Source organism: Anomaloglossus baeobatrachus, chromosome 5, assembly GCF_048569485.1.
Source record: "Anomaloglossus baeobatrachus isolate aAnoBae1 chromosome 5, aAnoBae1.hap1, whole genome shotgun sequence".
Taxonomy (NCBI): Eukaryota; Metazoa; Chordata; class Amphibia; order Anura; family Aromobatidae; genus Anomaloglossus; species Anomaloglossus baeobatrachus.
Genome location: NC_134357.1, coordinates 532,868,275 through 532,880,313, shown reverse-complemented (window position 1 = coordinate 532,880,313; position 12,039 = coordinate 532,868,275). Strand labels below are relative to the sequence as shown.

The following is a 12,039-nucleotide window of genomic DNA, read 5'->3' as shown; positions in this document are numbered from 1 at the left end:
AGGAGACACATACAGGGACTGAATTCATTCTTTACATACAGATAATTATAGGCCGTGTGTATTTAGTCCTATCTATTACCTGGTGATGTGAGGGGCTGGGGAACCTCCATCATGACGTCCTTGTACAGATCTTTGTGTTCTTCTAAATACTCCCACTCCTCCATGGAGAAATAGACGGCGACATCCTGACACCTTATAGGAACCTGACATATACAATGATATCGTCACCCCCGATACCTTCATAGTGTTACTGTATAATGTCCCAGCATTCCCAGCAGTGTCACCTCTCCAGTCAGCAGCTCAATCATCTTGTAGGTGAGTTCTAGGATCTTCTGGTCATTGATGTCCTCATGTATCGGGGGGTGAGGTGGAGGCCCCGTGATTGGGCTCAGGGGTCTTCCCCATCCCTCAGACACAGGGTCCTGACAGCGCTCACTAGGGGTCTTCTTCACTACTGTGTAATCCTGGTTATGGAGAGACACAGTAATAAATCTCACTACAGACATTTCCAGAGTCCTCACCTCTCCAGTTCTGTCCATCTGTTATTCCCATAGATAAGAATGATGTAATGTGATGTCATCAGAATCTCTCACCTCTCCAGTAAGCCGGAAAAGGATCTCTAGGGTGAGGTGTAATATCCTTTCTGCCATCTTGTCCCTGTCTCTATCCATCCTTGATTGGTCAAACAGGAAAATTCTCTTATATAGAAGATTTCCACTGACCGCATCCAATATTTTAGGGACCTGAAAGGGAAGATGAGAAAATCTATTATAAATAATCCATGTAATAATACAATCACCGGAGATAATGGGGGAAACATGAGGAGATATAATGTGCAGTTGTATTCTTAGATTGTATACACTGGAACATTAGTTAAGTCGGTGACAAAGTCAGCTTATCCCATTTACTTGCTATTGTTGGTCACTGCTTTGGCCACTGGTTGGCTGTAGGAATCACATATTCGCCGAGACTGACCAGAAAATACAAAGACTGATGAGGACACAAGCAGTGGTGGCACAGGACTCACGGGGATCATTAGGCTATGTGCGCACTGGGAAATGGAATTTTCTTGAGAAAATTCCGCATGCTCTCAAAGATTACCGCACCAGTGGTAAAAAACCGCGGCAAACCGCACCCGAAAACCGCATGCGGTTTGCCGCGGTTTGCTGCGGTTTCACCACGGTATTGTTCGCGGTATTGCCGCGTGCGGGTTGGGATGTGCTTTATTGCATTCAATGCAATAAAGCACATTGAAGAAAAAAAAAAAAAAAAAAAGTCAGTCATTTAATTCTGAGATAGTAGATAGATAGACAGAAGAATAGATAGAGGGATAGATAGATAGATAGATAGATAGATAGATAGATAGATAGATAGACAGACATAGATAGATAGAGGGATAGATAGATAGAGGACAGATCGCTGAATTTCCCACGGTCGGCAGTGAGTTCACATTACCGGCTGTGGGAAATGACCGGTAATTACCTCTGCTGTCTGCTGCATTCATTCAGCGCTGTGTCTGTGACAGTCGCGGCTGGATGTAAGCAGCGCAGGACATCGGAGCTGTGGATTACGCCGGAGCTTTGGTGCGGGAGGGTTTATTAAAATGGTGAACGAGGCTTGTTTGTTTTATTTAAAATAAAGGATTTTTCGTTGTGTGTGTGTTTTATTCACTTTACTTACGGGTTGATCATGTCAGCTGTCACATAGACGCTGCCATGATCAAGCCTGGAGTTAATGGCGGTGATCCACCACCATTAACCCCTTGTATTACCCTGCTGCCACTGCTACATGGCGGCAGGAAGAGCCGGGGACACGCCGGTGCTGCCGCATAATGCATGCGACAGTGCCGGGGCAGCTGCGGCTGATATTCTCGGCTGTGGGAGGGGGAGTGAGGCGGGGGACATTAACCCTGGTCCTCTCCCTCCCCAGCCTGAGAATAACGGGCCGCCGCTGTGTGCTTACCTCGGCTGGACGGTAAATATACAGCGGAGCCCACGTTCTTTGTTTTCTATATTTCCGTTTTCTTTCTATGTGTGTTCTATGTGTCTGTGTTCTATGTCTGTGTGTGTGTGTGTGTGTGTGTGTGTGTGTGTATGTGTGTGTGTGTGATCTGTGTGTGTGTGTTTACTCTCTGCACGGCTTCCTCTTCCTGTAATGACATCACTTCCCTGCAAAACCGCAGACAGGCGATGTACATTACCGGAGGTAAACCGCGAAATCCCGCAGGGAATAACGCAGGAAAACGCAGTGAACCGCACAGAATTTGCTTCCTGCGTTATTCCCTGCGGGATTTCACGATTACATTGCAGTCAATGGAGTGAAATCCCGCAGCGACGTGCAGAAAGAATTGACATGCAATTGTTTTTGCTGCGGGAATCCCGCAGCAAAACATGCAGCTGTCAAATTCCGCCTAGTGCGCACAGGATATTTTTTGCCCATAGGTTTTGCTGGTGATTCACTGCAGAGATGTTATGAACATTTTCTGCAGCGAAACATGCAGCAAAACCGCAAAAAATCCGCGGCAAAATCCGGTAAGTGCGCACATAGCCTTAATGTGTTACTAATTTCATTATGCTACAGTATTGAGTTTTTTCTTCTTTTACATCTTCTCATAAATCCTATATATTTTAGGCCACATACACACAGCAGTTTCTTCCTCGGAGTCTGCAGCTGGATACATTTCTCATAGATTTATCTTCCATAACGCTACTTCAGGTCTAATTTTATTTGGCCAGACTCAGTCGCCAACTACATCACCACCAGCCGCTTACATGAGTGTTTCCCGCCTTCCACCTACTGTAGTCTTCTATGACAATAGATCTAATTTATACACAGAGGTTTCTGCCGTTTTTCCCTCATGCTGTGGGCACACAGTGCATTTTTATCTAGTTTTTAGTGTTTTGTCACATAACTGCATGCAAATCCTTATGCTAGCAAAGTCAATAAGAATCGTGAAGTGTAGTGCACATGTTGAATGTCAATTCATTCAGGGTTTTTGCCAGTGCTTTTTACCATTGAAAGCAATGAAAAACGCATCAAAAACATGAGTTTTTGCACAGCATTTTTCCTACCAAGAGATGCAGAAATGGTGCAGAAATAGTCTTTAACCCCTTCAGCCCCCGGGCATTTTGTGTTTTTCCGTTTTGTTTTTTTCCTCTCTTTCTTCCAAGAGCCGTAACCTTTTTTATTTTTCCATCAATCTTGCCATATGAGAGCTTGTTTTTTGCGGGATGAGTTGTACTTTTAAATAAAACCATAAAGTTTTACCATATAGTGTACTGGAAAACGGCAAAAAAATTCCAAGTGCGGAAAAATTGCAAAAAAAGTGTGATCGCACAATAGTTTTTAGGAGATTGTATTCACCGTGTTCACTATATGGTAAAACTGATGTGTCATTGTGATGCCTGAGGTCAGTGCGAGTTTGTAGACACCAAACATGAATAGGTTTACTTGTATTTAAGGAGTTAAAAAAATTCACAAGCTTGTCGAAAAAAAGTAGCGCACGTTTTGCGCCATTTTCCAAAAACCATAGCGTTCTCATTTTTCAGATCTATGGCTCAGTGATGGCTTATTTTTTGTGTCTTGAGCTGATGTTTTTAACGGTACCATTTTGCGTAGATGCTACGTTTTGATCGCCTGTTATTGCAATTTGCGGCAACCAAAAAACGTAATTTTGGCGTTTGGAATTTTTTTGCCGTTACGCAGTTTACTGATCAGATTGATTTTATATTTTGATAGATCGGGCTTTTGTCAACGCGGCGATACCAAATATGTGTATATTTTTTATTTTTTTAACCCTTTAATTTTCAATGGGGGTGAAAGGGGGGTGTTTTGAACTTTTAGGTTTTTTTATTTTTTTTAATTTTTTAAAACTTTTTTTAACTTTTTTTTTTTATTTTACTAGTTCCCCTAGGGGGCTATAGCGATCAGCAATCCGATCGCTCTGCCCTATCTGCAGATCACAGCTACAGAGCTGAGAACTGCAGATTTGGTGCGTTACTTTCAATGCCGGCTGTATTCCGGCATTGAGAGGAAGTGACTCATGTTAGCTATAAGTGTCATCACATGACCCTGTGCTACCATGGCAACCACCGAAAGTCACGTGATCATGTCACGTGACTTCCGATGGGCGCGGGGTAAGTCACTGTCATGGCGGCGCGCATATACATCTCTCTGCCAGATTTTGGCAGCAAGATGTAAGGGGTTAATGGTCGCGGGTGGAAGCGATTCCACTCGTGACTAGCAGGCACACATCAGCTGTTGAAAACAGCCGATATGTGCGCAGATCGCTGCGACCTGGCCACGGCAGGGGGCGGGGATTAAAATCACACGATCCATGACGCACCCAGTACGTCATGGGTCGTTAAGGGGTTAACTTCCATATATTACATGAAAAATCCCTGGAAAAAGCAGGTGGTAAATGTTACAAAATGAAATTGGCACAAACTTCGCTTGTAAATCACCAAGTAAAACGCAGGAAACACACGGACCCCGATTAATCAGGACCAGCAATGTTCTCATCAGTCTTCATAAATGGTTGTGTTGGAGTTGGACACTACTGATTCTTCACAGACTGAAGTAAGATTTTCGGCATACGGAACACCCCAGCTTGTCATAAATTAGACGAGCTGTGACTTCACACGCCCCCATTTTACAACATTTCCACCCATTTTCCAGGACTTGAGTGAAATTGGTGTGAAAGCTCCAAAACTCCATGTTGTGCAAAAATTCTGCAGTAATCACTTTTGATGAATTGGGGCAATGATGTTCCTTTTTTTTTAACAAATCTTAAATATTTGTTTAAAAAAAAAAAAAAGCCATGAGGGAGTGAGGCTGTTCTTTGCCTCAGCTCCCCCTTATCTCCCGGGAAATAAGGGATAGACCAATTTTACAGCCATCTGACACGGACTATGAGCACGAGGAGGCGGAGGGGAGCTCAGAGACACCATTCCGTGCAGAGTCGAGGCGGTATCCAGCGATTCCTGGCTAAAACAGCACACTGACACAGATGGAGCGGGAAATGAGTAAGATGGCCACCGGACCTGTCAGCTACGCAGCGGTAGCGGGGGGGAGGGAGTGGAGGCGAATGGAGTACCTGTATGAGGCCCGCAGCAGAGAACAGCTCGACGGGCGGAACGTGGAGGCCGGAATGTTCCCGGCGGTGACAGATCTCGTTCAACTGGAGGAGAGGTGGTGACCGGGGAGCCAGGTACTCAGAGGGAGCAGGCTATGGTGTCCTTACACCATCGGGAGCCGGTCCTGACAGCGGGGGTGGAGGCGGACGGGCGGCAGGCAGGAGGCCGGGCTCCTGCAGAGTCTGCGGCTTCCCCTGGAAGAGGAGAGAGGGACCTTACTTTGCCCCTGAGCCCCACATTGTCCATGGAGCTCCAGGTGGGACAGGAGGATGGGGCTCCCTGGGCCTCCAGCCCCTTGCTACTCAGTGACACCGCTGCTGCCATGACAGGCGCGGAGGTCAGAGCTAATGCAGAAGATATGGAGGGAATGGAGTGCTCCACCAGCCAGATTTCTCACACCCTGGGGCTGGGGCATGGAGGTTCCGATGTTCTGAGGGAGCTGAGAGAGCTCAGATCATGAATCATCAGTATCCCATCCAGAGAGGACATGGAGGGCTATATCTCCAGATTGGAGAAGGCGTGCAGGTCAGAGCTGGCAGAAGTGCGCTCCAGTGTGCAGAATATAGATGCAAGGGTCCTATCTCAGGAGACCCAATTACAAGAAATGCAAAAGGGACTTATCCTCTTCATAAAGAGTTGCTAGAGACCCAATCTTGGCAGCTCCATTACCTGAATGAAGCACTGGACGATGCAGAGAACAGAGGACGACGTAACAATTTGAGACTATGTGGTCTGCCAGAGTCCGTTGATTCCAGGGAACTTCCACATGTCCTCCAAAGAATCTTCAACAAGATTTCGGGGCTCCCTCCAGCCATGGAGATTGAACTTGATAGAGCACACAGAGCCTTGGGATCCAAACCAGCTGACTCAGATTTCCCGCGGGACGTGATTTGTCGGGTTCACCACTACTTACAGAAGGAATCTATTCTGCTGAAGCTCAGAGAAGGGGTGCCGATCCTTTTCCAAAAGATTAAGTTACAGATCCTACCCGATATCTCTCGTCTTAAGCTGGGTTCACACTAAGCGACAGCGACATCGCTGTTACGTCACCATTTTCGGTGACGTAACAGCGACCTTGTAAGTCGCTGTTATGATCGCTGCTTAGCTGTCAAACACAGCAGAAGCAGCGATCATAACGTCGCTGTGCTACATGTGCAGAGAGCAGGGAGCCGCGCTTAGCGCTGGCTCCTTGCTCTCCTAGGTACAGTACACATCGGGTTAATTAACCCGATGTGTGCTGCAGCTACATGTCACAGTGCAGAGAGCAGGGAGCCGTGCGCACTGCTTAGCGCTGGCTCCTTGCTCTCCTTGCTACAGTATACATCGGGTTAATTACCCGATGCATACTGCAGCCACATGTAACAGTGCAGGAGCCGGCGCTGGCAGCAAGAGCGGAGGCTGGTAACGAAGGTAAATATCGGGTAACCAGGGAAAGGTCTTCCCTTGGTTACCCGATGTTTACGCTGGTTACAGCTTACCGCAGCTGCCAGACGCCGGCTCCTGCTCCCTCTGCTCGCTTCATTTCGTCGCTCTCTCGCTGTCACACACAGCGATGTGTGTGTCACAGCGGGAGAGTGACGACCAAAAAATGAAGCTGGACATTCAGCAACGACCGGCGACCTCACAGCAGGGGCCGGGTCGTTGCTGGATGTCACACACAGCGACAGCGACGGGACGTCGCTGCAACGTCACAGAAAATGGTGACGTAGCAGCGACGTCGTTGTCGTCGCTGTGTGTGACACCAGCTTTACTCTTCAGAGGAGGAGGGCGTTACGGCCTCTGTTGGAGCTCCTTCGGTCACGGGACTTGATGTACAGCTGGGGCTTTCCTTTTCGCCTTCAAGTCCGCAATGGCGGAGGTATCTCGGGGAGACGCCTGACATGATTAATCTAGGACTTATTGGCAGCTATGGGCTACCAATAACTCCTTATTACCCCAATTTGCCAACGCACCAGGGCAAATCGGGAAGAGCCGGGTACAGTCCCAGAACTGTCGCATATAATGTATGCGGCAATTCTGGGCAGCTGCTGACTGATATTGTTAGGCTGGGGGGCTCCCCATAACGTGGGGCTCCCCATCCTGAGAATACCAGCCTTCAGCCGTATGGCTTTATCTGGCTGGTATTAAAATTGGGGGGAACGCATGCCGGTTTTTTTAATTATTTATTTATTTTACTGCACAGTATAGACACGCCCACCGGCTACTGTGATTGGGTGCAGTGAGACAGCTGTCACTCAGCGTGGGGGGCGTGTCTGACTGCAACCAATCATAGGCGCCGATGGGTGGGGAAAGCAGGGAATACGAGATTGATTAATGAGCGGCCGGCATTTTCAAAGTAATTGTTGCCGCGTATTCTCTGCATAGCTGTTCCTCGCCGCGCTGGTGATCGGGGAGCAGTATGAGCCGGGGGAAGAAAAAAAACGAGCGCCAATGGAAGTATGACTGAGAACAGCAGAAAAAAAAGTAAGTATACTGAATTTAATTTAAAAAAATAAATAAAATCGCTAGTGTAAAAACGCACACGCACGAAACGTGCTGAACACTGACATACTCCGTGTGCGGTCCGTGCAGGCACGGACCCATAGACTTTAGCGGGTCCGTGCCTGCGTGATGCCGGCCAAAAACGGACATGTTGTCCGTGTAGAAAAGCGCACACACGTACTTATCACACGGACACACGTTCCGTGTGATTTTGTGTGTGTGTGCCATCTACCATTGAATAACATGGGTCTCCGTGTGTACGTGTCTCCGGTACGTGCAAATACGTACCGCACACGTACAAATTAAACGGATCTGTGTTGCGGGTCTCAGAGGCATTGAATCTCCCCGGATTTGAAATTGAGGATTTGCCTCCTATTCCAATGGAATTCTCGCGGGGGCTTCCTCAGCATCCTCCAAGAAATAACCGTGGGGAGAGGAAGACGGGAGGAGGGCGTCGTCCCTCTGCCAAGGACTGATGTTCGTCGAGACAGGGCTTGTATGCTTCTTACATTTTATACTGTACTTGAGTAGTATTATCACATGAGGGTTGGAGACGGGGGGCTGATTGAGGGGTAAAGTTTAAGTAAATGAAGTCACGGGAGAGGTTTAACGCTGGATGTAATAACCAACGTGAGTAGAGATGGCTCCCTCTCTCTGTCGCTACAATTTTTCCTTCCTGTCCTTGATCCTTGTGGTTACATGTTCTTACACATTTCCCAGCACTTTCATATAGGGCTTGTAGGATTATGGTTAACACCCCCCCGTTTTTTGGGCTTCCTTCCGCTTCCTCCTTCTGTGTTCCCTTCGGCCTTCTCTCGCCTCTTTTCTGGTCCGGCCTCCCCGCCCTTTCTCTACTGCCTTTCTTCTTGCCCCTCGAGGACCTCCGTCCCCCCCTTCCTCTTAAATATTTTTTTCCCCCCTCTTTCTCCTTTCTTTCCCTGGGTTATTGGGTTGTGGGGGAATCGGGGTCAGGGATCCCCATGGGGTCGGGGGTTGCGGGGCAGGCATCTGAGCAGGGGTTTGTCTGTGGTTTTGTTTTTATAATGTGGCTTAGGAGGGAGGGGTCTCCCGTTCTGGAACGTACAAGCCTAGTTTGGGTTTACGCGTCGCAGATTGAGTGACGCTTGAAAGCAATACCCAAAAATTACTGCATTTGTTTTGTTTACATTTTGTAATCTTTGTCTTCCCTTCCTTTTCCTCTGTTTCACAGTTCTATTCTTTTCTTGATTCTTGCTGCGTTTCTTGCTTCTTACTCAAGTCATCTCTCTTTCCCCTTCTTCACCCCTATCCTTAGCTGTGGGACCCCAGTGCTCGGCATGACGCAACCTAATTTTGTCTCCATTAATTGTAATGTAATTGTAATGTGCCGCAAAGGAGATCGCAAATATTTTATGCTACGCATAAACAGAGGACTCAGGTGTTATTATTAAAGGAGACTCATTTTAAAGCAGGCCAGGTCCCAGTTCTTAGGGATAGATTTTACACCACATGGTTTCACAGCCCTAACCCGACTGCTAAATACGGGAGGGGGGGGGGTCTCCATTGCTCTCCGTAAATCATTGGTGTTCTCCGTGATCGACTCTTTGGTGCATCCTGAGGGTAGATTTATATTTCTGAAGCTCCAGATTGGTGTTTGTGTATATACTGTAGCTAATTGGTATTTGCCCAATTCCAGACCCACTGTGGCATGCTCTTCCCTCCTGTCTTGGCTGGCGGACTTTGCAGAAGGGACTTTAATAGCTGGGGGGGGGACTTTAATTTCACCTTTGACCCGGCAATTGATACCTCCTCGGGGCGGCGTTTTATTTCTCAAAAAAGGATGATGGCTCTCGGGAAAAAGTTGCAAGCATTTCAATTGGTTGATATTTGGAGGGCACTGCATCCCACGGAGAGGGATTATGCGGGCGTCACACGAGACGATCTATCGTGCGATATGTCGTTGGGGTCACTGTTTTAGTGACGCACATCCGGCATCGCTTGCGACGTTGTCCCGTGTGACACCTACGAGCGAGCGCAAATTGGTTACAAATTGTGTATCGTTTACACGTCGTTTATTTTTAAAAAATCGTCTATTTTTATTTGCGCTGGTTGTTTATCATTCCCGGGGCAGCACACATCGCTCTGTGTGACACCCCGGGAACGATGAACACAGTTTACCTGCGTCCCGCGGCTCCCGACAGCTATGCGGAAGGAAGGAGGTGGGTGGGATGTTTACGACCCCGCTCATCTCCGCCCCTCCGCTTCTATTGGGCCGCCGCTGTGTGACGTCGCTGTGATGCCAAACGTCCCTCCCCCTTCAGGAAGAGAATGTTCGCCGCCCATATCGAGGTCGCTTGAAAGGTAAGTACGTGTGACGGGGGTTTACTAGTTTGTGCGACACGGGCAACAAATTGCCCGTGCCGCACAAACGATGGAGGCTGGTGCGATCGCAAATGCGATCGCACAACAAATTGAAACGTGTAAAGCAGCCTTAAGGCATTTTTAAAAGATTTTCCGTTGGCAAAAATATAGAGGAAAGGAATTATTTTATGCCAAAGTCTTCATGTACAGTGTTTTGTTATGTTTTTTTTTTTCTGGCATTTTTCCTTTAAAGGGGAGGTGCAAAAGTCAAAGAATTTTTAATCTAAACTCCCATCTATTTAGTGCCGTATTAAATTATTTTCTATTATGCTTACATTAAAAATTCCTTACTGTGTGCTAACTACTTTAACTGATATTGTATTTTTTTTCCACATCCTCCATGCTTGTGGATGTTGTCATTTGCGGCATTGGTCTCTGTACTGCACTGGTTACTCTGACACGGAGTGTGGAAGTGAATGTGATAGGTCTCCTGCAACATGTGACTCAAGCAGATATCCATAGGCTAGAAGAAATTAACTGCTGCAAGCCCCAAGAGCACAGATGGTCAACGCCCGACCCGGTCTCTGTAACTGAAAAGCAGCATCATGTGGAGTGTCTGACTCTGCTCTGTGAACAGTGTCAGAAGTAGGTCTGACACTCCGAGTTTCCAGCCAGACATTGTGTGACAGTAAAAAGCACAAAACACATGGATAGAGATTAAACAAGACCAGAGATGCTAACATGCTGTATATAAGAGCCCAGGCCGCTGTGTAGAATGTAAAAAAATCCACTTCATAATACTCACCTAAGGGGCAGTGCGATGCAGACTGGCCGGATGGCTGTCTTCGTTCTCTGGTACCAGCACCTCCTCTTTTGGCCATCTCTGGCCTCCTCCTTCTGAAGCCTGGGTGCATACCGCATCCTACGTCATTCACACTAGCTGGCATTGAGGTCCTGTGCAGACACGCTACAATACTTTGATTTGCCCGGCTCAGGGCAGATCAAAGTGCACCTGCGCAGGACCTCAATCCCGGCTATGCTGGATGACGTAGGACGCGGCATGCACCCAGGCTTCAGAAGAAGGAGGTCAAAGATGGCCAAAAGAGAAGGCGCCGGTACCAGAGAACGGAGACACCCATCCGACAAGTCTGCACCGCACTGCCCCTTAGGTGAGTATTAGAAAGTGTATTTTTTACATTCTACACAGCGGCCTGGGCTCTTATATACTGCATTCCATAATTCTGTATATAAGAGCCCACTGGTGGTGGCTGCAGCTTATAGTCACCAAATCTGATGACAGGTTCCCTTTAAGCCATGCCACTTTCTTTGTGGTAGTAATAAATTAGTGTTCTGGGCATCTGAGAGTCAGACAATCCTAGCACACTGACACAACTGGCTGTGTGTCCTTGTTCTCTGACCGATCGACCAACATGATTTGGTCAAAACTGGCAAATGTGTGAGACCATTTGTGGTTCTCCTAAAGCTTTTTCAACAGCAAGATTTCCATGACAGGTCCCATCAGGAAAGCAGCGTCTGGTCACAGCCAGTGAGCAGAGGAGCTTCATTATTATCAGTGTCTCCATACAGCGGTAATGCTGATCACATCCCATATATACAATGTCTCCATACAGCAGTAATGCCGATCACATCCCATATATACAGCGTCTCCATACAGCAGTAATGCCGATCACATCCCATATATACAGCGCCTCCATACAGCAGTAATGCCGATCATATCCCATATATATAGCGTCTCCATACAGCAGTAATGCCGATCACATATATACAGTGTCACCATACAGCAGTAATGCCGATCACATCCCATATATACAGTGTCTCCATACAGCAGTAATGCCGATCACATCCTGTCACGAACAGCCGGGGAGGTCACTCAGAAATCCCCCGTGCTGGCCACCAATGTCACGATCAGGGGGCAACAAGCGGGAGTCACGCCCCTCCTTTATACCTCCCGACCGACAGACAGAGCACGTGAAGCGCTCTCTAGTGCCCCTCTTATAGTCAGGACAATTATGGAATTGCCCGACAATAAGCAAGGAGGCCGCTATTCTACTTATGCCGATTA

The 12,039-nt window shown here is 47.5% G+C and overlaps 1 protein-coding gene across 1 annotated transcript in view; it reads right to left on the bottom strand.

Moving 5' to 3' along the window:
- Positions 1–12,039, bottom strand: part of LOC142312918 (uncharacterized) — a 268,596-nt gene that overhangs the window by 76,606 nt on the left and 179,951 nt on the right. Inside the window, 1 exon segment of the mRNA XM_075351907.1 lies at positions 80–203. Within this exon segment, the coding sequence (XP_075208022.1) occupies positions 80–203 (124 nt within the window).